At 45.1% G+C, this 24,413-nt stretch overlaps 9 protein-coding genes across 9 annotated transcripts; 5 read left to right on the top strand and 4 right to left on the bottom strand.

Annotated features, from left to right (window-relative positions):
- Positions 1-471: 471 nt before the first annotated feature.
- On the top strand, positions 472-1,504 carry EAE98_005349 (uncharacterized protein; the record flags this gene model as incomplete). The annotated part of the gene is made up of 3 exons (XM_038952971.1): positions 472-520; positions 571-746; positions 812-1,504. 3 exons carry the CDS (start codon positions 472-474, stop codon positions 1,502-1,504), a joined length of 918 nt encoding a protein of 305 aa, XP_038810813.1.
- A 329-nt stretch (positions 1,505-1,833) lies between these two features.
- EAE98_005348 (uncharacterized protein) lies at positions 1,834-2,487 on the bottom strand (the record flags this gene model as incomplete). The annotated part of the gene is made up of 5 exons (XM_038952970.1): positions 1,834-1,897; positions 1,953-2,032; positions 2,089-2,211; positions 2,276-2,355; positions 2,418-2,487. 5 exons carry the CDS (start codon positions 2,485-2,487, stop codon positions 1,834-1,836), a joined length of 417 nt encoding a protein of 138 aa, XP_038810812.1.
- A 265-nt stretch (positions 2,488-2,752) lies between these two features.
- Positions 2,753-8,352, top strand: EAE98_005347 (uncharacterized protein). The gene is made up of 6 exons (XM_038952969.1): positions 2,753-2,876; positions 2,944-3,010; positions 3,082-3,462; positions 3,516-6,028; positions 6,075-6,288; positions 6,336-8,352. The coding sequence occupies exons 1-6, from the start codon at positions 2,799-2,801 to the stop codon at positions 8,126-8,128; spliced, it is 5,046 nt and encodes a 1,681-aa protein (XP_038810811.1). The 5' UTR covers positions 2,753-2,798; the 3' UTR covers positions 8,129-8,352.
- A 234-nt stretch (positions 8,353-8,586) lies between these two features.
- Positions 8,587-9,892, bottom strand: EAE98_005346 (uncharacterized protein; the record flags this gene model as incomplete). Its single annotated transcript, XM_038952968.1, has 2 exons — positions 8,587-9,346; positions 9,396-9,892. 2 exons carry the CDS (start codon positions 9,890-9,892, stop codon positions 8,587-8,589), a joined length of 1,257 nt encoding a protein of 418 aa, XP_038810810.1.
- A 293-nt stretch (positions 9,893-10,185) lies between these two features.
- On the top strand, positions 10,186-11,079 carry EAE98_005345 (uncharacterized protein; the record flags this gene model as incomplete). Its single annotated transcript, XM_038952967.1, has 2 exons — positions 10,186-10,209; positions 10,261-11,079. 2 exons carry the CDS (start codon positions 10,186-10,188, stop codon positions 11,077-11,079), a joined length of 843 nt encoding a protein of 280 aa, XP_038810809.1.
- A 1,001-nt stretch (positions 11,080-12,080) lies between these two features.
- Positions 12,081-14,684, bottom strand: EAE98_005344 (uncharacterized protein; the record flags this gene model as incomplete). Its single annotated transcript, XM_038952966.1, has 2 exons — positions 12,081-14,267; positions 14,322-14,684. The coding sequence occupies 2 exons, from the start codon at positions 14,682-14,684 to the stop codon at positions 12,081-12,083; spliced, it is 2,550 nt and encodes an 849-aa protein (XP_038810808.1).
- A 3,591-nt stretch (positions 14,685-18,275) lies between these two features.
- On the top strand, positions 18,276-19,554 carry EAE98_005343 (uncharacterized protein; the record flags this gene model as incomplete). The annotated part of the gene is made up of 2 exons (XM_038952965.1): positions 18,276-18,462; positions 18,542-19,554. 2 exons carry the CDS (start codon positions 18,276-18,278, stop codon positions 19,552-19,554), a joined length of 1,200 nt encoding a protein of 399 aa, XP_038810807.1.
- A 528-nt stretch (positions 19,555-20,082) lies between these two features.
- On the bottom strand, positions 20,083-21,302 carry EAE98_005342 (uncharacterized protein; the record flags this gene model as incomplete). The annotated part of the gene is made up of 3 exons (XM_038952964.1): positions 20,083-20,348; positions 20,402-21,181; positions 21,257-21,302. The coding sequence occupies 3 exons, from the start codon at positions 21,300-21,302 to the stop codon at positions 20,083-20,085; spliced, it is 1,092 nt and encodes a 363-aa protein (XP_038810806.1).
- Positions 21,303-22,655: 1,353 nt separating this feature from the next.
- EAE98_005341 (uncharacterized protein) lies at positions 22,656-24,179 on the top strand. The gene is made up of 2 exons (XM_038952963.1): positions 22,656-23,108; positions 23,178-24,179. The coding sequence occupies exons 1-2, from the start codon at positions 23,022-23,024 to the stop codon at positions 23,973-23,975; spliced, it is 885 nt and encodes a 294-aa protein (XP_038810805.1). The 5' UTR covers positions 22,656-23,021; the 3' UTR covers positions 23,976-24,179.
- The last annotated feature ends 234 nt before the right edge of the window (positions 24,180-24,413 follow it).

Genomic DNA, 24,413 nt, shown 5'->3' with positions numbered 1-24,413 from the left:
GACGAAGGCCACTACTAATGGCTCTTCTTCAGTATGAAACATGCTGCATCTCCAATGACTTGGAAAATTGAAGCTCAAGTTTACACGTCCAAGTTCTGTGAACCCAAACGATGGTACATATGATAGGACATTCGGCACATTGCGAATCACCTCTTCCATGTTTTTTTGCATCAAGGGAGCGTGCCAAGATTCGATTCCTGGCAACATGGAGGTACTGAATGGTCAGTTTAGATTCTTAAACTGACCAAACTAGAAACTGTAAATAATTTTGTGTGCCGCTTGTTCAATTTGATTGCAATGATAAAAGGTAAAGAAAATTGAAGGTCTGGGAAAGATCTAAGATGGGGATGAATTACTTGCACGTGACGTTTCGCCAAGACAGACCCTGGCGGGCGTAAAGCACCAAGTTTGCATCATATCATATATTTTGAAATGTGTTGCTGCTCAATGCAATGAGCCAACGACAAATGAATGCCAGCCCAATTTATTCCTCGCAAATCAGGTCGTCACCGTATAGCCTGTAAGCGCAATTCTTCAATTTTGTACATTCAAGGCTAAAATGACGCAAAGGTATTGCGCTATACAGGACCTTGCTCAAACAATGTCTTCGGGTTCCTATACCGACTGAGCTCCAACCTAAAGGATTTATTCATCCGCTAAAGCATCTTGTACGCAAACAATTCCGGCGAAATGTACGAGAACACAGCCCAAAAATTGTTGTAGCTGCACTAAAAACGGGCTATGAGGTTCGTTCGCACCATTCAGAAACATCATTGTCTACATGTCCGATACTGACAAAGTCATTCTCCAGGCAGAGGAACTTATTCGTGCCGCTGGCGATGGCGACGCAGATTCAAGACATAAGATATACGACCTGCTACACTACCGGAAATCTGTAGCCACCAGATCCGCGCTCGTTCCTCAACCTGCTAAACTTAAGATTCGTTATCCAGAAGCCATTCCAGGTGTCCCTAAGCTTCTCGAAACCCGTCCTTTACCATTTGAAAAACTCTCTGGGCCTCGTCACGTACCTAAGTTTGCGAAAGCAATGGTATCAAACTTTCTTCGAATACAGAAACCGCAAAGTCCCTATCTAAGCCGGGTTTTGAGGGACAAGATAGATACTAGACAGAAGCGCGTAAATTCTCGTGAAAGAATAGAGTATCTGGAGGAGTTAGCTTTCGCAGAGAATACTTGGGAAGACCTGATTGAGGATCAGTTGGAGAATGAGGGCTTAAGTGTAGACAAGTGGAACAAGAAACAGCCTGGATTGGGCTGGGGAGTTGGATTCTGGGAGAAAGACCTGCAATTGGCCGACGCTTATGTGAAACATCTGATGGTGAACGAGGCACTCAAGGTGGTCGAACTGTCTAAGAAACAACTGGAAATAGTGGATAAGGAGAAAGAACTATGGAAACGAGAGAGGGGCCAAAGGAGACATGACAAGAAATTGGCTAAATTAGAGAAGAAGTTTCAGGTCCAGCATGAGCCAGCTCCGATTTAGGAATTCGATGGCTACTAATCAAGATGAGCAAGTTACTCTGTCACATTTTCTGGTGCGCTATTCTCTAGAGGGTATTTGCCCAGAGAGATTGGGGATAGAACTAGAGGAAATCATCGCAGCCTTGCGAAAGTAATCACCACTTGTTTTATTCGTTTATTTCTCATTTAGTAATATCATAACGGGGATATAAAACCCAATTTCGCCGCGCTGATGCATCCGTATCAACATAAAGAAAAGTCATATGCATCACCCATCTCCCCACAGCCTAAGAAGTGCTGTGATCTCAAAATTGCTCGTGTCATGATTCGTCTAGTGAATGCGTAAGGCACTTAATCGTATGTGGAACCCTCTTGTGGTTGAGGGAGCTTCTTGTTGGTAGGAGATGCCATGTATCTGGATACTGTAAGCCTCCATCTTCACTATGCAAATATATACATTGTGAACTTACTTTCTCAACTCGGTCAAGACAGTCTCCATCGTGTTGTGGCGTTGCCAGTTCGCAAGGCATGCAAACTTTGAAGGGTCGACCTAGAGCATCAGTTAGCTCCAACTACTTTTCATGGCGCTCCAAATAGTATGCTAACCTTGCCATCATCTTGCACACCGGGAAGGTTGATCTTGTTAGTGAACTTGATGGTTGGTGGAACATCGGGATAGTTCTCTCCGCAGTGCATGGTAAGAGAGTAGATGCGATTCTCGTGGACGCTCTATCGGTACCCCCGCTATTAGTTCAAAGCCAGTATATACTAACAAGTACAAGTAGAAACATACGTGTGGAGGACCGAGAATCGTGCCATTCCAGTTGGACATGTACAAATCGTCGCCGTCCGTCAGACCATAAGAGCAAGCGTCTTTAAATAACGAGGATCATTAGAGGTTGTCAAACTTCAATGCTTATTGACATCCGACTCACCAGCTCCAAGACCCTTTTCGCCCTTCTCTAACTCCTCTAGCAATCTAAAGTTTCTTGGTACTTTCGCCATCTTTTGCCTTTTGGAATCTTGGGTTTGGATGGTAGATAAAGTGTCAGTATCTGAAAATTCAAATATCTTGAAGTTGCGCAGTAGGGCAAGAAGTTGTAAATGGTTGATAAGTTTTATTGAGGAAAGGCGGCTGGTTTGATCGCGGGGTTGATCTCCAAGAATTCCGGGCGGTCAATGTCGGCCAATCCTCGGCAAAATGTCTATTGACAGTCCATCTGGATAAAGGACAACTGAACCAATGGATACACCTCAGCAAGAACATTATGTCTCCTGAAAAATAATGGAAAGGTTAATATTGAAAACCAATCAACATGACGGCGCAGATTCTCGCCTCAGAGCTTGGGAATCTTATACAAGAGAGTAAAAGAAAGCATACAGATCTTAGAAATGTAAGTTCATTTCTTCGCGGCCGCCATTCAGTCAGGCCCCTTTGCGTTGCTGATTTGACAATATCAGGCAGCAGAAAAGAGTTTAGATGAGATCAAGGGTCTACGATCAACTTCTGAAGCCCAAATAGCTGCGGGTAAGTTTGTAGACAAAGATATGATGTTGTCATTAGAAAATGCACCATAATTGTGACTGATGTGCTATTAGACCTCACTCAACGACCAAACTTCGTGACACCTTTCCTCATTGCTTGCGGAACCAGAAATGTCAAATTTACTGGAATCGCAGTTGTTTGCCTTCAAAGATTAGTTGTGTCTCGTGCACTTCCTAAATCAAGGCTCAAAGAAGTTTTGGAGGCACTTCGAGAAGCTACGTCAGCTGGTCTCGATGTACAATTGAAGATCCTCCAAGCATTACCGTCACTTTTGCAAAACTATGCAGATGAATTGAAGGGGGAGCTGTTAGCTGCAGCTCTAAATATATGTACCATTCTTCAGGCAAGCAAGAATGGTATTGTTCTTAATACAGCCGCTGCTACCCTTCAGCAGTTGGTCGTCTCTGTATTTGACAAAGTGGTAACAGAGGACAGTGAGTTCATAGATCGATTGCCAAACCACATAATTTATCTAATTACGAGATAGAAATTGCTTTGGAGGTGCCTACTATAGGCGAGGCCCCAACTGAAGATGGAATTATTCAACTGCGTGCCGCCGCTTTGGATGCTTATAGAGTTTTCAACGACATATGCTTATTGACGGAGGCTCAAAAGCCTCAGTTTCTAAGATCAACAGGTCTCCCGCAAACCTTTGGACTCGAGCTAATCGAATCCGTTTTGACTAATCATGCCGACATATTCTTATCGCATCCTGAGCAAGCAAATATACTTCGAGTCCGAGTTATGCCATTCATCATCAGCGCACTCTCAGAGAAGCTCAACTTTGCAGTGACTGTCAGGATTACAAGAATTCTTTATACACTTCTTAGAAGGCATTTGAGTATTCTATCATCTGAAGGCGAAATGGCCTTAGGTCTGCTCACCCACATGCTTGACCACGACACTGCTTTGTGGAAGCGATCACTTTGCATGGAGGTACTGAGGGGTATTTTTGCCGAAGCAGCTCTGATCAGGAGAATATTTTCCATGTACGATGCCCAAGAAGAGAAGAAAAATATACTACGAGATCTTGTTGCAGCTTTCGTTAGAGTCAGCACAGAAAAACCTGCTGTCATTGGTCTTGGTCATCAGTCCACAATTCCAATTGCCAGTCAGGGTAATAGTTCAGACCAAGCAATGCTCGAGGCTAGCGGAGTTCCTGGTATTATTAGCAGCACTGTAAGTTCGACCGAGCCAAGCGCTGGAGTGAGTGCACAATGGAGTACGATGAGGGTACCATGCATCGACCAACTAGACAAGACGGATGCACCGTCTATTCCCGAATCATATATCTACGCCCTCACTCTTGCATGTATCAGTGGCTTTTCCGAAGGGCTTGCTAAATTTATTCTGCCACTGACGGTACCTGAGCGACCTCGAAAAAAAGGTCCAAGACATTCTGAAATTGAGTCAAAGCTTTCAGATTCACGTTCTAGCACCCCTGATATTAAACCAATCGAGAGGAGCTCGTCTTATAAAAAGAATCCAATTCCTATCAATCCGTTAACTCTCGAGGATCATCATCTTTTCCAAGAGGTCAAGATTTGCGCCGGTATTGTCGACGAATGTTGGCCTGCGATCTTGGCAACTTGCTCAACGTTTCTCTATGCGGCGCTGGACCAAGAGTACTACCATGGCTTGGTCAGATCATTTCAAAAGTTTACTCACGTGGCAGGGCTTTTGCGGCTTGCGACGCCACGAGATGCATTTCTGACAACCTTAGGAAAGGCAGCAGTACCGTCCAATGTCTTGACAGCTACTACATCTCAAATACAGAGTCCAACAACGCCCACGGCGGATATGTCTTCTAGCTCGAGCATTTTCAACAACGCAAGAGGGCTATTAAGTGTTGATAGTTTGGTGAGCAACCCTGAACGAAATAGACATGTACCCGTTGATGCATCTAGTTCGTCGCTCAACACGCGCAATTTGCTTTGCCTTCGCGCATTACTGAATCTAGGGATCGCATTGGGACCGACGCTTGAATCGGCGTGGGTGATTGTTCTTGGCACATTACAACAAGCTGATTTGGTAATATTTTCGAGTTCGAAAACCGTGAGAACTCCCACCACACAAAGACCAGAAATTCAAGATGTCAGCAATACTTCTGCATTACTTGCAAACTTTGGTACGGAAATCAAAGCAGTCGAAACTGCTGCTACAAGACTGCTAGAAAGTACTATTGATTTTCCAAATGAACCCTTTGTAGCTGTTGTTTCAGCTCTTTGTGACTTGTTCAGCAAAGAGGAAATCCTCAAGATACCAGAAAAGCCAGTACCTTGCAATCCGTCATCGCCTGAAGGAAAAAGACCGTCTTACGCTCATAAACGAGCCCATAGTATTGTTACAGCAACTTCTACGCAGAACCAAGAAGATTTGTTTGCGTTAGCAAAATTAGGCGATATCGCAAGCATTAATATTGATAGATTGACGACACACGAGCCTAGCGCTAGCGGATGGCAGATGTTGACATCAGAATTGATTTCTGCTTCTTGTTCTCTCTCTGCGACACCTTCTGTCAGACTAAGAGCTGCAGAAATTCTTGTTAGAATTGTGATTGAAGCGGCAACTTCTACACTCGCAGACTCGGAAGTTCGACGAGGTCTCGTCCAAACCATGCTGCTTCAAGCATTGAGTCGTGCCCTCCATCCACTTCAAATGGAAGATAGACAAGTCACCGTAGCCATACATTCGACCGATGTCGAAGTTCACAAGACGATTCTTGAGGGTCTCAAAAGTATTCTTGAGCAATGTGGAGAGAAGCTAATCAGTGGTTGGGACATTGCATTTGAAATTCTTGGCAGTGTCTTCATTAATTCTGACCGCGAAGCAAAAGTAACTGCTACTCGATCTGCTAGATTAGTCCGCTCTGCTTTCAATTCTCTTCAGCTCATCTGTTCTGACTTCCTTTCGTCATTACCGAATTCTTGCTTTCTGATACTTGTCGACACTCTTTACCATTTCTGTACGCAAGATGATGATCTTAACATTTCACTGACGGTAAATCACATCCAAAAAATCCTCGATCATTTCTGATAATTTTTAGACTGTTACCTTCTTCTGGGTATTGTCGGATTTTATTTCTAGTAGAACCAGTTCTTTTTCACTTAGCCCTGATCTTATCGAAGATTCAACCGAGGAAGCTCTAATTGAAAAGGCATCTGGTGATGACCGCGCCGTTTCAGACGCAGCTTTATGGATGCTTCTCTTGCTACGACTCACATCTGTTACGGCAGATGAAAGATTGGAGCTTAGAAATAGTGAGTACAGACTGCTATTGTGGCGGGGCCTTGTCTAACTGTTGCAGGCGCAATTCAAACGTTGCTAAGGATATTCGATGCATACGGAGATCAGCTCAGCGCAGTAGCATGGTCTATGTGCCTGAAATCGGTCATCTTTAGATTACTATCCTCAATAGAGGCACATTTACAGTCTATCACTGACCCTACGCCGACGCTTACAGTATCTGATAAAGACAAGATAGGATGGAATGAAACTACTGTCGTGGTTTTGAGCGGCATTACTAATCTATTGGCCGATTATTTGGATGTCCTCACTAATCATCCCACATTTGAAAGCTCTTGGAAAACCCTTCTAGAACATTTTAAAACAATGCTGGATTTCAAGATTCTTGAAGTCAATACAGCTGTCTTTAAGGCCTTACAACAAATTCTTTCCCGTGGTAATATCAAAGAGGGCACGCAAACAAATTTTACCCGATCTTCAATTGATATGGCATGGAGTCTTTGGTCTGATTCTCTGCCTTCAGTGAACATCGATGTGCTGGATAAACGTGTTGACAACCAGGATTATCTGGTTGCTTATGTGTCTGCTCTTCATGAGATTTATCGTCTTGTGCAAAAAGACCTCGACGCAAATCGAGTTAAAAGAATGCTTACTCTGCTCCGGGAAGCTATACAACAAGCGAACGCTTCCACCTATTCCGCAGATATTGAGTATCTTACACCACTACAGTCTCAAGTGTTAGAGTCGCTTAAAATGATTCGTACCGATATTGAGGGAGTTCCTGCTACCTTAATTAGCCAGGTTGCCGAATTTGTTGCGTTGGCTTTCGTGCCGAAAGACACTACTTCTAACGTCCAGAGGCCAACATACGTGGCTCTGTCCAAAGCTTCGATGGTATTATCCGAAAAGCTCATTCTGTCGCATTCCTCGGAACCAGATATATATACCAGCGGTGCAGTGTCTTCTTCTTTGTCCGCGCTTGCAAATCCCATTGTCACAAAGTACTCGTTTCCGATAATTTCAAAGAGCATATCGCCTTGGCGCCAGGCCACAACGTCAGCACTTGCCATTTTGGGTGCCATTTTGCCAATAATGCCAACTGTTACCTTGAATGACGAAGCCGTACGGTCTATATGGGCCTCAACGGTGAGCATAGCTATTGGAATCACTTCTGCAGATTTTGATGCTGCTGCGAAATTAGCCGATATCAAGGATGACCAGGATTTCGACATCGCATCATTCCTAACCTTGCGCGAGCTCATTACGCCCGCGCTGGGCTCCGAAGTCATCCCAGATCGAATTCGTCGCACTTACACTGAATCACTCTTCCACATGTCCATCATCCACCCTGTACAGCCCAGCGAGCTCCCGCAGCCCGGTCAGGAACTACTAGCCACCTTATATCATCCCCGCAAAGGTCGCACTGTTGATCCCATCCCCTCGCCCCGTGCAAAAATGAGCTACGTTTGTTTCGATGAACTTATCTCTCTTGTCACTCTCAACGATGGCTCTGTGTCCCGCATCAATCTTGCTCAAGCAGCTGCGCCATACTTAATACTCAGATCAGGCCTCACTCTTCGCGCATATATTGCTGATCAACCACTGCGCGGTCGCATGCCGCAACCATTGTCCCAACGCAAAGAACTCTTATACATCCTCAAGAAGCTTGTCGGGTTGAAGTGTGAAAGTGAGGCAATCCCGGATACACCGGGTGTGGAGAGTGAAGGCAAAAAACATTTACATCGCTTATATCCGTTGTTCGTGAAGGCTATGGGAGCGGCAGCGAGGGATCAGGAGGTCTTGGAGTGGATTGGGAAAGCATTAGAGGAGGTGGGGATGGAGTTTGGGCTTTGATGAAAGATAAAATTGATGTTCTGAAATTTTTTGAGATGAAATTTGGGAATGCATGTCAGAGCAGCATTAGAAACATGGCGTTGGTGCTTTTAGTTACTCCTTAGATTGCATTCGAGTATACATCTTTAGCTTGAATTAGAACCTGTTTTTTTCTTCGCTGTCGTCATTCCATATCGAAAGTCCAAAATTATAGATTTCAAATAAGTTTTATTTTGTGGTTGAGAGTATTTTGAGTTTGTTTGAGTTGCAAAGACTACCTCTTCAATGCTTGGGTAGGTAAAAGGGATTTTTTGTCAGCAGCATCTGACCCCGCCATAATAAATACAATATACAGTGGCTCGCTCATAAACGCATATCGCTGATAGTCATACATTCCACTCCCCTCCTACTTTCCTGGTCCTTGTTCTCGATTGCCTTTTAGCACATCGTTTTTTCTCATGTCATGTTATATCGTAAGTTTACTTTCTGGTGGCGTTCTCAAAAGACGCAAGCATGCTTCTCTTCATCTCATCATTTGGGGACTCGTTTTCTGTACTCGTCTGTTCGGCGCTCTTCTGTCCCTTCAAGACCTTTGCGGCCATGGTTTTCGCTTGAGCATCACCAACTTTTCCGTATACTGCCATGGCGCTAGCAATCATGCTTCCGATATCCCCCACATTTCCAGGGACAACAACGGCCGTACCCTCTTTAGCGAGCTTGCCAAATGCTTCAACGTACTTTTCAGCTACACTGAGACTAACAGCCCCTTGAGCTGATTCCTCTCCCGAAGCAATTGCCTGAGCTACTGCCTCGATACCTGCAGCTGTGGCTTTTGCTTTTAACAAGATAGCTTCGGCCTCACCACTTGCCATATTGATTTGTTCACTTCTCAATGCCTCGGATGCCAAGATCACACTTTGCTTTCGTCCCTCTGCGATATTGATAGCGCTTTGTCTTTGACCTTCGGAATCGAGAATTTCTGCACGTTTGCTACGCTCAGCAGTAACTTGTCTGTGCATAGCTTCCATAACTCCTTCCGGTGTGTGAATATCCCTAATTTCGTAACGCAAGCAAATTACACCCCATTCCTGTGCAGCTTCATTAATAGCGGCTGTGATGTTGGTGTTCAAGGCGGCGCGCTCCTTGAGGACTTGATCGAGGGTAAGTTGTCCAATTTCCGAACGCATCGTTGTTTGTGCTAGTTGAGAGATAGCATATTCTGCATCCTCGACTCCATAACTTGAGATATGTTAGTGTATTCCCTAGCTAAGAGCACAAGGTAGATTACCTAGCCTTATAGGCATCAAAGACTCGAGTATAAAGCACACCATCAAGCTCCAAAGTAACGTTGTCGGTGGTGATCGCGCTTTGGCTAGGAATCTCAATCGCAGACTCCTTCAAACTCTTGACATATGCTATCTTATCTATTATTGGCAATAAAATGGCGAGACCAGGTTCCAATATACGGTTGAACTTTCCCATCCGTTCTACGATCCATGCTGTTTGTTGGGGAACGAATCGAATAATGGTATTCGCGGGTAAGGAAGGTCGCTGAAAATATGAAGTCGGTATATTCGAGTTATTAATTCCCATCAATCCGCTATTCGGCGCTCTTATTCTAGAAGAAGCATGGAGTTGTCGTTGCTGTTGTGTGTATCTTTGAGAGAGAATGGTTTGAGCTCTAGGAAATAGAACTCGAGATGTGATTTTTGGTAGAGAGGCCGAGAGACTATGAGATAATCCCGGCGCACTCATGGCCATGCGATAGGTTGCCTCTAGAGACATCGTTTCGATTTGTGTATATGTATGGGGGCGATAGCTGTCTTTCGTAATGACCTTTCGACATCATAAGATGCATGGCGGAGCTGGTCCGAGAAATTAAAGACTAGCGGCCGCGTCTCCGCGCTGATAAGCTCCATCCGAGCTCTCGCTTTCTACTACCGATTAACTTGCTACGAGTGTTCCTGCACATTTGATACATTAACCTCTCTCAAACTTAACGATATACAATTCCTTGAACCGCGGCTTCACCAATTATAGTTTCAACCTCATTAACTAATTCAGATCTTCCCGAAAGGATGTCCGAATACTGGAAATCAACGGTAACTTTCAAGATCTACTCCCAACCTACAATCATTCTAACACTTTCCTAGCCTAGTTACTGGTGCAAGCACTGCAAGCAATATGTCAAAGATACCAAGCTCGAGAAAACAAACCACGAAGCCAGTCCGCGCCATCAAGGCAATCTCAAGCGATTCCTGCGCGATCTCCACCGCGGCCACGAAAAAGACGAGCGGGAAAAAGACCGCGCCAAAAATGAAATCGCCCGTCTAAACGGCATTGTGAGTGGAAGCGGCGACGCAGGAAGTTCCTCACAAGCGTCGCGCCCTAGTTCCTCGACGCCGAAACCTCCCGCGACGGCCGCGCAGCGAAAACAACAATTGGCGCAACTGGCGGAGCTGGGCGTGAGCGTTCCGGATGAATTTAGATCGGATTTGGCTATGGCCGGCGAGTGGCAAGTTACTTCGGAGCGTGTTATTGATGATGGGAGTGGGGAGACGAAACCTGATGCGCTTGCGTTGGGGGTTCGGAAAAGAGAAGCCGAGGATGAAGATGAGGAGGCGAAAGAGGCGAAGAAGAGGAGATGGGGCACAGCGATCCGCACATATCCTACCGAGAATAACGACGATGATTTAGATGCTTTGTTGAGTCATAGCAGTAAAGGCAAGGGTCCCGATGTGAAGCCCGAAACAAACGACGGTGTCAATATAAAGATAGAGAAGAAGCCCGAAGAAGATGTGGAGCCTCTAGCGAATAGCAAAAAGGAGGAACCGGTTGTGAAACCCGAAACACAGGAAGATGTCGAAATCGATATAAAGCAGATCCCGGAAGCCACAGAGCAGAACAGCGAGCCTGCAGCGTCAGGAGTCGTCTTCAAGAAGAGAAAAGCCAAGAATATTCGCCAACGATGAAATGCCGCAATCAGAATTACGTATCCAATTACTCAAAAAACAAACAACTCATTCCAACCATGGAAACACCATTTTTGTGCACATCACAAAATAGTGAATACAAACGCTCGAACAAACCCAATTATAGTGGGGGGGAGAACCTCACGTTGCGGGGGCGGGGCACATGCCTTCTAATATAGGTCTGGTATGGTCTCCCATTCATCTCAACGTGGAACTTAACTTCGCAAAGAAGTCTATCACGTTGAAGCAACAGTGGATAGGAACACCGCTAAGAGAACATCCTCACATTTCGGCTTACCCATGGAGAGGTAGGTACTGAGCTGCATATAGGAACGTTGTTCAAGAAAATGGGAAGAAGATCTCCCAATTCGGACTCTACGTAGCTAATGATTCGTACATGAAAGTCAAGAAAATCATCCCAGAAACTTCTATCTCGGGCATTCTCAGAAGAATTGGTCGACGCAATAGAACTTATCAGTCTTCTCTAGACCACACATTGCGCCTTGGCGCCTCAATATTACAAACAATCCCCATCTGATTATTTAACTGTATAATATAATTTGAGTCTATCCATAACTAAGGAGCCCATAATCCCCCTCCTCACAAGCACATCCCATCCCCAATCCCATTCCGAAAAATCAGCCTTCCTGCACCATGAGTCCGATCAAATACCCATACCTACAAGCCCCGTGAATTTTGGCTGCACACTATAGAAGTATACTGTGTCGGTTCCTGAATAAACGAATCCATCGCCAATTACGCCTATAAACAGTTGTAATATATCACCTCTCAGATTCCTCTCCACTCCATCCATCCACAATCTCGCTAGTTGAAAAAAAAAGTACCGCTATGTACATACATGTAGGTCATGTGTACTAGCTAGTGTGCAGAAAAGAAATACATCGCTGTGTCAATTCGACTTCGCTAATTATTCATGCATCGCATTACATTGTATCATCTCATCATGAACAATCTCGCCCCCTATCAATTTACTTCTCTCTTTACTGAGTTATTTCGTTGTTGGATTGGTTTTGTAAATTTGATCCTAGTTGTTTCCCATTCTCCTCTGATGAACTCATGAGAGCCGGAGTATCCGGTGTAAGCGTAAGCTGGGGTGTGACAATACTGGTATCGATTTTCGTGTCTGGCATCTGGAGCCCCATTGGAGCTTGGTGGTTGGGCTCTGTTTTCTGGAGAAAATTTCGAGGTCGTAACGTTTCCATGCTTACATCCATGTCTTGAGCAGCGGTTTCATCAGGGCTTCCGCGTCTAGAGCCCGATGCTTCACGTGCGTTTTCGACATGGACCGCATTGAGCGTCTTCTCGTTGTCATTCTCTTTTTCAATCATAGCCGTTATGCTCCGGAAATTGAACATAGACTCAGCTCCTGAATCGCCATCTTCGTTTCCCTCATTTGTCTCTGTAGCACCAGGACTTTCGATACTTGTAGAAGAGCCTTGAGGATTGGTACCGTTACCTGACTCGGCCATTGAAGATGAAGCGCTAGATGCGGTACTCATTTGTCGTAAGTGAGACGGCTTGTCAGGGCTTGTAGGTGAAGGAATAGACTGATGAGACTCTAACAAGCTACAACTCGTCGAAGGATCTGAATGCTGGGCACCAAGAAGTCCATTGTCCGTGGCACTTCCGTCGTTACCTAAATAAGGGCGAGCTACACCTTTTCCTTTTCCTTGTGGGGGCTCCTCGACTTCTTCGGGTGTCACTTCTATAGCCAAATTGCTTGCGGCACTATCACCTCTCCTCCGCCCAGTAAAAGTAGCAGCTAGACTGTTACCTAGATTCAGCATACTCGAACTAGCCGAATGTCCGTTAGTGCCGTAGATAGATTTTCTCTCCTTTTTCTCTTTCTTTTTCTCTTCTTTGGCCTGCTTCTTCGCATTTTTTGCAGCCTCCTTGGCGGCTTCTTTGTCGGCCTTCTTCTGTCGTTCCTCTTCCGCCACAATACTGAGTCTAATCGCCTCAGCCATCATCATGTCCTCGACGTCTCTCGTTCTTCGAGCAAGATTAGAGTCTCGACCTTCCCTACGCGCTTGACCAGACGACTCAGCTGCAGTCCTGGAACTGGTATCGCGGTTCAAAGGAGTGGCAGATCCACTATTGTCAGGATCGTTGCGGTTTCTACCGAAGCGACTTCGTCCGAAAACATAGCTGCGGTTTTCCGAGGTTCCGGGAAGTACATAGGCAGCTGCGTGTAGTGCCGAAGCGGCGGCGTTCTTCTTGGCCTTTCGCAGATTAGCAGCTTCAAGCTTTGCCGACCAGTCCGGTCTGATGCGGTCAGTCGTAATGACATTTGAATCATTAGCTGACAATGAAGTGGCCCGGCGCCTGTTGTCGCCTCTTGGTGCAAGCCCCGGACTTGTTATAGGCGGTGAACTGATCGATGACGACGATGACATGGCCGAAGAGAAGTTGGCCAGTTCTGGAGGTGGCTTTGCATAAACAAGTCCACGGCGGAAAGGCGGTGGTTCGTATGTCACGCCAAATTCGGGTCGCTGACAGTAAGGACACGCGGCAGGTTCCGAGACCAGCATTTCTGTATCTTCGGCTTGATCGGGCGCGGGTTGTGGTGGACCGTGGTGTTCTGGCGTATGCGGATCTGGTCTCTTAATTTGTACAAAGCATTCCGAGCAAATACTTTGGTCGCAACATCGAGTCCTATTTAGATAAGGGGGGTAAAATATCAAGCATATTGAGCATTCAACAGCGTCTTTGTACAGAAAAGCCTCGATAGCTTGACCATTTACTTGGGAATCTCTGGGCAATTGAATCTCACGCGGTCCCGAATCCGATGCCGAGGTTTCCTTCGACGAAGATTTTAGGCCTAACGTTTTAGCTCGAGGTCGGAGTAAAGAGGTAGAAGTGGCAGGTGCATTCAGGGGCGATGCCGGAGATGACGTGTTGAAAGATGAGTGTGACGGTGAGCGGCCAACAGAGGTGTCGTATGAAGCAGATTGGCTTCGTGAAGCTATTGGCACAGTCAAATTATGTAGATTCGAGTTTGGTGCATTCGCGGAATTGGAAGAATGAGGCCTGCCACTGTCTTCGGAAGGTATTTCATCAGCGGCTGGAATGGGAAGGCCTCGCCCTGCAGCGACCAACTGATGCTCGGTCCAATCACTCTCGTAATCATCTAGCCCCCTCCAAAAAGGTGCAACTCGCCGCTCAATCTCGTACATGTCAGCATAATGACTAGGCATCAAATCTCATAATCTTTAACATACCATCAACTGTCTTACTATTGCCTTGTTGAAATCTTCTGGGCCAGTGTAGACGCCCATTGTAACCAAATATCCACCATCTACATGCTCCTCCCTAATGCTTCTCTCTCGCTCTTCTACTCTTGCAACCCTCTCCCTCTCGAGTCTCCTCATTTGTCGCTCGGCCGCCGTCTCCTTCCTCTCCGGTACTTCGTTGTTTGATCCGCCTCCCACAATAGCTGCTACTAGATTCCGCCTGCTGCCTCTGCCAGTACGAGAAGAATATGGATCGTGGTCGGATGGAGAAGTTGGCCCATTCGTACCGGCGCCATGATGTCGATGTCTATCCCCGCCATGCGAGTCGTCCCGCGACTGGTGCTGACCCATTTTGCAGTCGCAATGTCCGCAGAAGTAGGAATCAACTGTTCATCGAGGATTGGGGTTGATAAGAACTATATCCAAGAGAAAGTCTCGAGTTGGCATGCGCTGCCAACTTCTTGAGATTGAGTGAATGTTGTGAATTTATGCAGGTTCTCGGCAAGCGTGGGGAGTTGTGATTGTAAGGTTTATTATATCGCCTGAGCCACAGTAGAGGTCCACTCCCAATCTGGATCACACGAGCCAAATTCAGATAAAGACGAGTCGGGTTCCCTTTTTGTTGTTGACAAGAGGGGTGAGAAGATACAATCAGCTGCGACCTTTGTGATAAGGAAAAGTCGTCTGGGTCAAGCTTGTGATATTCCTCTTCTTGACCAGATGATGAATGTTTTTGCGGAGGTAGAAGAACTAATTAGATAACTTGTAAATGAAGGGGACCGGAAGAAAGATTGGCGGAGTGGCTTTCTTTCTTATACTCGTATTCCTGTAGCTAATCGTCAAGATGCCTACGATATATCCCTACGAGATTGTAGATCTCCTGAATTTTATGATGGAATAGTGGGTAAGAGAAGACCAAAGTTAAATTTCTAGGAGTGTTATGACGGCAGAGGTAGAGATGGACAAAGCCTTAATGTAACAATGCAATCAATCAATGCAGGAGAAAGTTGGAAGGGGGGATTCTCTCTTGGAAAGTCGTGTTGAGGAGAGTGATGTTGAGAGTGCAAGGAGAGTATTGAGGGATTGGAGAATAGATGAATTGAAGAATTGAAGAATTGAAGAATTAATAAAGAATTGTGTTCAAGATTGGCAATCCATCCATACCTGGGTAGCTTTCAGCTATTCAATCAATCAATATATTGACTAGTCGTGGCCAGACGGATTCCATAACCTATGATATGATAGGCAAAAGGTTATAAAAATGGGTTGGTTGTGCTTCGTAAGGCCGCTCTTTCCGACCGAGTGAAAGCAGCTGGAGGTACAAATGAATTATTAGTCCGTCGAGGAGTCGTAGAGGAGTCGGAGACGGAAGAAGCAGTCAGGGCAGGGCAGGACTGAGAGATTCAATTGAATATGACCATCTATCTACTAGATATTCCGAGGTTACTCGTATATAGTTTTCAATTGCATCAATATCTAGCAACGCATATCTGTATAAACACACATCTCTACAAAGTATCTCTATCTCTATCTCTATCTGTGTCTGTGTCTGTGTCTGTGTCTGTGTCTGTGTCTATGTCTATACCAAGACAGGGACATTCCGGTACTCAGTTATTATAATTCCCAAGCGTTCACGTCAAATGCGCCCGTTTTCAGCCATCCATGATCCATCAGGGAAAAGGGAACAAGCCATCACATTATCCATGCAATCATAACATACGGAGTTATACCTACCCAGGTTCCATGTGTCTGCCACTGTCTGCCACTGTCTGGTCTTCATCATCATTTCAATCCCATCTACATCGTACATGCTAATGAGTGGATAGGAGGAACCTATGTATGGAGTTCCTCATTACCAACTCTATGTTTCCTTTCCTTCCCTTTCTTTTCTTCTTCTTTTTCTGTTATTTTTCTCAAATTCAAATTTTAGTCCCAATTTGACTTTCGCTAGATGGACATTTCCATTCGAATTGACTTATTAGTACCGCACTTGGACAATATCGGTACTAGAAAATTGAGCGTGGAATATTAGGTCAAGGTCAGGCAGGTAAAGATCCGTCCGTTGATCCTGATCTAGAATCTAATCCTTCGGGTCGTACCTTACTCTGGCGTGGATGAAGTGTCAATCCGAGGTTAGGTAATTAGTGCAATTTCTGAATCGGGACTATTGTGCCTGACTTGAGATCTGCCTGTCATGTACGATACTTACTGACTGTATTATTGTCAAACTGCTCCTGTCCCAATTTTGGAGACGGGATTGATTCACTGTACTTTTCTTCCATTGTGTTGGGAATATCAGTACCAGTCCAGTCTTGGAGAGAGATGCTCCCTCCGCAAACTTCTTTCTGCCATGTATACCAATGAATCCTTAATACCATCCACTTTTCAGTACATTTGAAGCATTTCTTTTTCGAGACGACTTTGACACGATGTCCTTCCTTCAATAAACAAATTGAGGGGCAGAGGAGGCTTTGTGCTTTACATACATTAGGTACTTTATCCTTGGTATAATCACAGTCCCAGGTATTTGGGATTCGCCAAGTTTCAACAGGCTATCGAATGCTCTCGATGAACCGTTGTTCATATGCATATCGACCGAACCTTTGAGATTGCATAGATCAACTTTTCGAGTCTGCATGATTGGAACAGAAGATTAATCATGCAATGCACCCGAATACAGATACAAGATCTCCACCGCGCCATTAACACCAATGATGGATGAATGACTATGATGATAATAAGGCGACGGACAAACACGAAAGTAAAGCTGACATCGAACATTGACATAGAACACATGAGATGATTTTTCCCATGATTCTAGATTTCTCACCATGTTTTAGGGCTCCTCACCCCACTAAGATTGAGTGTTGACTGTTGAGAGATCCAGTCATCCATCGCCTAATCGCGCGACCTGCCATTGAGTCGGTCGATAATCGGAGTGTTCGGATTATGAAGTTAGAACCCAGAACTTATTAGAACGTCCACGTAACCTTACTCTGTAGAATCGAAAGTTCCAGGTTGGCTCGGTTGGCTCTGAATAATCGAAAGATCAACAGGGTCGGTCTTGGAAGATACCAGCGAGATCAGATGCATCGTTCGCATGAACTTTTTTCTCTTCGAGATCATGTGTCTCGTTTCGTCTCGTCTCCTCTTTTTTCCCCTCCAAATTCTCTTACACACGCGCGTAAGTTTCTACTTGCAAGATGAAACCCGATGAGTTGAGATGATGCCAGTTGAGACAGAAAAGAAAGATGGCCTTCATCGTGAAGATCGATCGAATTGGAATACCTACGCCCTTGTAGTATTGTGGCTGGGAAGACCTTATCAATGGTGTCCTACCTCAGCCTACCGAGCCTACCGAGCCTACCTAGCGGAAAACACCCAGCAAAACTGACTTCGCTTCACTAAGGTTAATTGAGAGATCGAGGGGTCACAGGTGATCTTACAATTTGCATTGACATTTCTGCTAAGAATGGGTGATAAAGTCAAATTTATTTAGGATAATTCAAATCTCAGATACATTCAGGCTGAATTCATTCAATACCTTTGAACCATCCTAATAGGTCAATTTGTGACATTCCTTCCATCGAAATCTGCCAAGAGGGGTAGTACGAATTCAGAAGGAGGGATAAAACCATCTAACCCCACTATAACGTCTTCCTACAAGCCTCCAATACATTTTTGATCTCTCACAATCATTCAAACGACCGTGGCAGCACATTGACAATTCTCACAAAAAGGTGACTAACGGAAATCATTCTTTCTTTCTTTCTTTCTTTCCTCATTTTATTTTACTTCTTCTCCCAGCTACATTCTTCCTTCCTTTCAAACTTACATACTTTCTTTTTTTACGGTCCATTTTCAAATCGCTCGAACATAGAGTAGTCTTCAAAGACCATTCAACAACACTGCACGGCTACATTCGGGTTACCCATATACAATATGACAACTCGCCCGCCACTTTCAACTCTTCTTCCACCTCTCATCTGCGGCACCGGAACTTTCAATATTCAATATAATGCCGATCCCTTCGCAGTCCCTGCAAATGCTATTGTGCAGAGAGCATTAGAATCGGGCGTAAATGCCTTCGATACATCTCCATACTATGGTCCCTCTGAAGAAATTCTAGGTGAGGATATATTCTCTCTTTCTTTCGATTTTCCCCCTTCACTCAATCTCCACAAGCCCATGTTCTAACTCATCTGTAGGTCGCGCCCTCCAACAACCACAAATCCTCGCCAATCACCCCCGCTCTAGCTATTACCTCATAACAAAATGCGGTCGCATCGCCGCTTCTGAATTCGACTACTCTCCCGCATGGATCAAATATTCCATTTCCCGCTCTCTCGCCCGTCTCCACACATCCTACCTCGATGTTGTCTATCTCCACGACGTCGAATTCGTTTCTCCCTCGGAAGTCCTCGAGGCCATAAACTGTCTGCGCGAGCTCCAGGCTCAAGGCATAATCCACTACATTGGAGTATCAGGATATCCCGTCCCGCTTCTGTGTTCCACCGCCGAAATGGTTTTGCGCGAGACGGGTAAACCTCTCGATTGCGTCATGAGCTATGCAAACTTCACGATCCAGAATCACTCTCTATATACCAGCGGGCTTGAGCGTCTCCGCAAAGCAGGCGTGGATTGTGTGCCCAGTGCTTCGGTCCTGGGCATGGGGCTTCTACGCAGCTCCGGGGTCCCAGTGCCCGGGAAGGAGGATTGGCATCCCGCGCCCAAGGAGCTCCGTTCTCGAGTTCAGAAGGCGGCGCGATGGGTGGAAGAACGAGGGGAGAGATTGGAAGTGGTGGCTATACGGTGGGGTCTTGAACGCTGGGCTCTCGATGGTAAAGTCGGCTCGGAACCTATCGGGGTATCCCTCATGGGTGTGAGCAATATAGGAGAGTTTGAGGAGACTCTACGAGTGTGGAACAGTATCTTGGACGGGATCGATATACCCGGACGAAAAGTCACGGAAGCGGAGAAGCAATGGAGTTTGAAGAGGAGAGAAGAAACGGAAGCGTTAGCGAAAGGGGTTAGGGAAATCCTTGGGGAGTATCGCGATTTTGCATGGGCAAGTCCTGATGAAGGGTTTGTGAATATGAGAGTGGTCAAGGGGGTTGTGGATGAAGTTGCTCCGATGCCGCCGGCAGAGGAGAGCGGTGCTGTTGAGAAGGCGGAGGATGTTGTAGCGATCAAGGATTCGGACAAAAGTAGTAGACTTTGAATGTCTACTGTAATCTCATCTTGGCCCTATTTGGTTTACGTATTACTCATACACGCACATAGTCATCAAAAAAGGGTATTGCATGCATGACTTGGATAAGCGAAGGCGTTATTAGTTGTTCGATTTCAATGCTTTTCAATTCATGTGCTGGCTGCTCTCACGCAATTATCATCGCCATATCTAGAATCAAGATCAGTCTTCTTTGCTTTTGGTGAATTTTAAATTCGTAAAGGATGAAGTTGAATATCCAGGACCATTTTTATGGGAATCAACCCAAAAATGAGATACCCCCAGTAACTGCCAGAGATGAAAAATAGCATGATGCAAAGAAACTTTTTGTCAAAAGGAATATGGTCTTTTTTTCTTCTTGATATCAGAGCTCTCAAGATCCACAACATGTCCAGAAGAACCAATTCACAAATCGTGACGAGCAGTAAAAACTCCATTATACGCCATACTTCGCATATTTTCCCAAGAAAATTTTTAACCGAGCACTTTTTATTCGTCCAAACATATACCCCCGTAAATCTAAGCAGAAGAATGCTTGCGGCGTTCTCGGACAGCATCGGCAAGCTGCTCGAGAGTTTCGACGGTAGATTCCCAGTTGATACAAGCATCGGTGATGCTGACACCCTTCTTGAGACCAGATGGTCCCTCGGCAGGAACTTTTTGGTTGCCTTCGTTGATGTTGGACTCGATCATGACGCCGATGATGGATCTTTCGCCAGCACGGAGTTGGTCGCCGACAACTTGGGCTACCTTGGGTTGGTTTCGGTGGTCCTTGTTTGAGTTTCCTAGAAGGTTTATTAGATAATTTGTCATGTGAGATTGTGTAGAATAGACATACCGTGAGAGCAATCAATCATGATCGCTTGCTTTTGGTTCTTCTTGGTCAAAGTATCCTTGGTGAGCTTGACGTTCTCGGCATCGAAGTTGGTACCCTTGGTACCACCGCGCAAGATAACGAATCCGTGCTCGTTGCCACTAGTTCTGGTGATAGCAGCAAGACCCTGTTTTGTAACACCCATGAAGTGATGTTTGGCAGCTGCAGATCCAATGGCATCAATTGCAACAGTCAAGCTTCCATCGGTACCGTTCTTGAATCCAACTGGGAAAGAGAGACCTGATGCAAGCTCACGATGCAATTGGGATTCGGTGGTTCTTGCACCAATGGCACCGAGGGAGATCAAATCTGCGAGAAATTGAGGGGAGATGGTATCGAGCATTTCAGTTGCAATGGGCATGCCGGTGCTGGTGAGATCGCAGAAGAGTTGACGACTAATTCTTAAACCCTTGTTGATCTTGAAAGACTCGTCAATATCCGGGTCGTTGATCAAACCTTTCCACCCGACAGTTGTGCGGGGCTTCTCGAGGTAGGCACGCATGATAATGCAAAGATCGCTCGACAATTTATCGGAAAGATCCTTCAGTCTTTTTGCGTACTCGATAGCGGTGCTGGGGTCATGAAGGGAACAAGGACCGACGACAACCAAGAGGCGGTCATTTCTACCCATAATAATCTCGACGGCATCTTTACGACCTTGCACAACGGTCTTGAGAGAATCATTTGTGATGGGGATTTCGGAAACAAGTAATTGAGGAGGAATCAAAGGGTCTTGACCCAGAACTACAAGATTGGTAAGAAGATCAGTATTTATATTTGAAGAAAGGGAAGGAAATTGATTTTTTGGCGGGGTCATACTTCGAGTGTCGTCAGTGACGAGGGGTTCGAAGTCAAGTTGAGGCATCTTGTTTGAGATATGAATATGATTTCAAGTAGGGGAGATATGATGGGGGATCTTATAGATCTTGTCTGACGCTGACTTGACTTCTTAAATCAATGGTAATACAGTTGTTGTTATTCTTTTGTGTGAGATTGTCTCGAGTTGCTTCGTTGTCGAGCTGTTGTGTAAAGTGAGTCAAGGTCAAAAATTATAGGTGGATCTGGAAAAAGTTCATAAAGTGGTAGGTTAACGCTCGGACTAAATTGACAAATGAAAGTGTGGGTGTTGTCCGATGATTATTAGTAGATATGCAGTGACATCTTCAGCCAAGAAGAAAGCTCGGATTTGATCAAAGGGCTTGAATGATTATTCTAGTAGAACTAAGGGTTTGTTTATAGGTCTGCGCGTCGCATTCCGTGAACATGTCAGATTGTCAGATGTCTAAAGCAAGTATCCATCTGATGTGTCGAGATAGAGTCAATGTTTAATTTGTTGACATGTTTGCATCAAAACTTCAAATTGAATTTCTTGCAATTCATCCTGTGTATAGGTTGTGTGTAGACGGGCATTCGTATATCAATTGAAATGCTCACGGCGTTATTATTCGCTCTCTCCACAATATGCCCGTTTACGAAGGTTTATATCTTCAGGACAGACCCAGGTTGGACAAAATAAGCTGATGTTGCTTATGGGAGTCTAATAATGCTCTCATGGCCGGTTTGACTGGTTGTGGAAATTCACGCATCTCAAGGCCGGATTTCTATTGTTGATGGTGCCTATAGCTATTAGATGGGTAATTGCAGACGATATAGTATGTGGACTCTCCCTCTCTCTCGAACTCTCTCTCTCGAACTCTCTCCCTCTCCTTCTCCCTCTCTCCTCGACATGGCTGGAAGATACAGTAAGAAAGTCTTTGTACACTCTCATCTGAAATCGCACACACAGGCGATCGTCTGCACATTCTTGTCTGAGCTAGAATGGAGAGAATGATCTGTTGAATTTCGTCCCATTGTGAATAACAATAAAGGCGACCTACCTAGGTATTTATTATCAGCATAGCATAAGCATTGACAGATATAACCATGACTCCCAACGTTAGGAAATCTTGTCGGACGAGAGAGCCATCTTGAAAGAGACAGAATTGATAAGAAGATCTACCGGTACTGTCGATCGAACTGGTGAACCCTGATAACGATACCTGTACCTTACTCCGTAAGAGCTCTAACGTTGGAATCTTTCAGCCTTGTCTGTTGATTCGGATTATCAGTGATCTAAACCCAAAAGAGTCTAGCCTTATCAATTTCCATACAGTAAAAAGAGGTTTCCCCAGAAATTTATTGGTGTCCTGGTGAGCCTAGAAGAATCTCAAAACATCCAAGTACACGATGAAGCATTTATGAAACTCACCAACTATTTTACGATGCGACCTATCTAGCCCTGTCAGCTAATTCCCAATTAGGTACCAATGACTTACTTCCACTTGGGTTTATACTGCAGTATTTACAATTGATTTGAAAAGGCCTTTGACCGACTCTTCTCAGAGTTACCATCACGTTCCTGCATCTTCATTCAAATGTCTTGAACGTCCATCGATTGTCACTTGTTTAAATACAGCCCTTCCTTGGTGCGGCTGAATCCTCTCCAGCCTTGCCACCTCCTTCTTAACTATCTATCTGCCCTACACAATAACACACATCAATACCTTTTACCTCCATCAGACAACCTCGTGGAAGATTTATCAACATGTTCGTACCACAGTGGCCGAGTAGGAAGCGCGAAAGAGATGATGAGGATGAACTAAGCACTTCAGGCTTTGGTGCTCACAGAAATGTAAGCATTGCACTCACTTCAGTTTCAGATCACCAACAGGATCTTAATATTAACGTATGACTTGATTAGAAACGTCATCTAGCGAACCTACCGCATCGATCTTTACCACATGCCAAACGTCAGATTGCACCCGCTTTTGCACTCAGTCATTGCACGCCAGCACCTCCCACAATCACTCCCGCAGACTCGGACTCGGAGAGAACTCCCATCATTGCAGAGCCGACGAATTCTCACTATTCATGGACCTCATCGTCGTTAACAACGGCCACACAACTGCATGATGACGAACAAATGAATAACAGTGGAACTTCATTTTCAAGTCAAATATCAGAAGGGCCAACTTATTCAGATGATTTCGATATGACCGATGGTGGCATGCATCTAGCTCCTGGTCTGTTCCAGCAAGATTCTTCTGTTAGCTTAGCCAACCGAATTCCTACCCCAATTCACAGCTCCTTCTCCGCCTATCCCCGACTCGATAAACCACTCCACCCTATTCTCTCCGAACCAAATCTCACCGATGATGCATTTATCGATCGCTTTCGTCGCGGTCGACGCCTTCCCAGCCCCATTAGCGAAGGCGAAATGAGCCCTAGTGTCATTGTCAATGGCATTAACGATATGCAAATGGAAGTCGAACCCTCTTTTCCCTCTCCCGAATTTGAGAAAGAAATCCCGACTCCTCACAAGAAAGGCCATACTCGTTCAAAACATAGCTTGCGGAACTGGAATGGATCCACTGGGGAGCTCATGGGAAATTTAGACGGTGTGGGGACAAAGAAGAGCTTTAGTATGGGGTATAGGGCGGATTGTGACAAGTGTCGGAATAAAGTTCCGGGACACTTTAGTCACATTATTACGTATTGATTAATGGGTTATGCTAATGCAGGTACGAACTTTGGGATGGACTAGGTTAGGGATGGATGGAGATATGAATTAGGCCATGGAAATATCGATACATCTGGGTGAATGGAGTGAGGCGATTACACTATGATCAGCTGCCAGCTATTCAGCAAGGCGTTTAGGAGCTGTATCCAAGCAATTTCCAAACAGAGGTAATCATTGCTAATATTATCAATGAACATATATTAATCAATCTATGCCTGTGCAACGTTATGCTCTTCAAATTGCTATTCTTTGATAACCCAATCGAAGCGAGCATTCAACCTGCTTTTTGTTCCAAATCCTCGCGAGCGTCCAAACCTCACTCGAAGCGATTCACCATTCCAAGTTCTTTTGGTAGCTGGAGCCATTACATGATTCTAACATTGCTGGATCGAGGTGATTGAACATCCTCTACTTCCC

Source organism: Botrytis deweyae (assembly GCF_014898535.1).
Source record: "Botrytis deweyae strain B1 chromosome Unknown BDEW_010, whole genome shotgun sequence".
Classification (NCBI taxonomy): domain Eukaryota; kingdom Fungi; phylum Ascomycota; class Leotiomycetes; order Helotiales; family Sclerotiniaceae; genus Botrytis; species Botrytis deweyae.
The sequence above is the reverse complement of the archived record's forward strand: the minus strand, read 5'-3'. Positions and strand labels throughout refer to the sequence as shown.

Bases quoted from the DNA above. Each gene is read 5' to 3' on its own strand.
- EAE98_005347 (XM_038952969.1), top strand. From the start codon at position 2,799: ATGACGGCGCAGATTCTCGCCTCAGAGCTTGGGAATCTTATACAAGAG. The intron at 3,011-3,081 runs GTAAGTTTGTAG...ATGTGCTATTAG, and splicing joins TGAAGCCCAAATAGCTGCGG to ACCTCACTCAACGACCAAAC. The intron at 6,289-6,335 runs GTGAGTACAGAC...TAACTGTTGCAG, and splicing joins AAGATTGGAGCTTAGAAATA to GCGCAATTCAAACGTTGCTA.
- EAE98_005341 (XM_038952963.1), top strand. From the start codon at position 23,022: ATGTTCGTACCACAGTGGCCGAGTAGGAAGCGCGAAAGAGATGATGAG. The intron at 23,109-23,177 runs GTAAGCATTGCA...TGACTTGATTAG, and splicing joins GCTTTGGTGCTCACAGAAAT to AAACGTCATCTAGCGAACCT.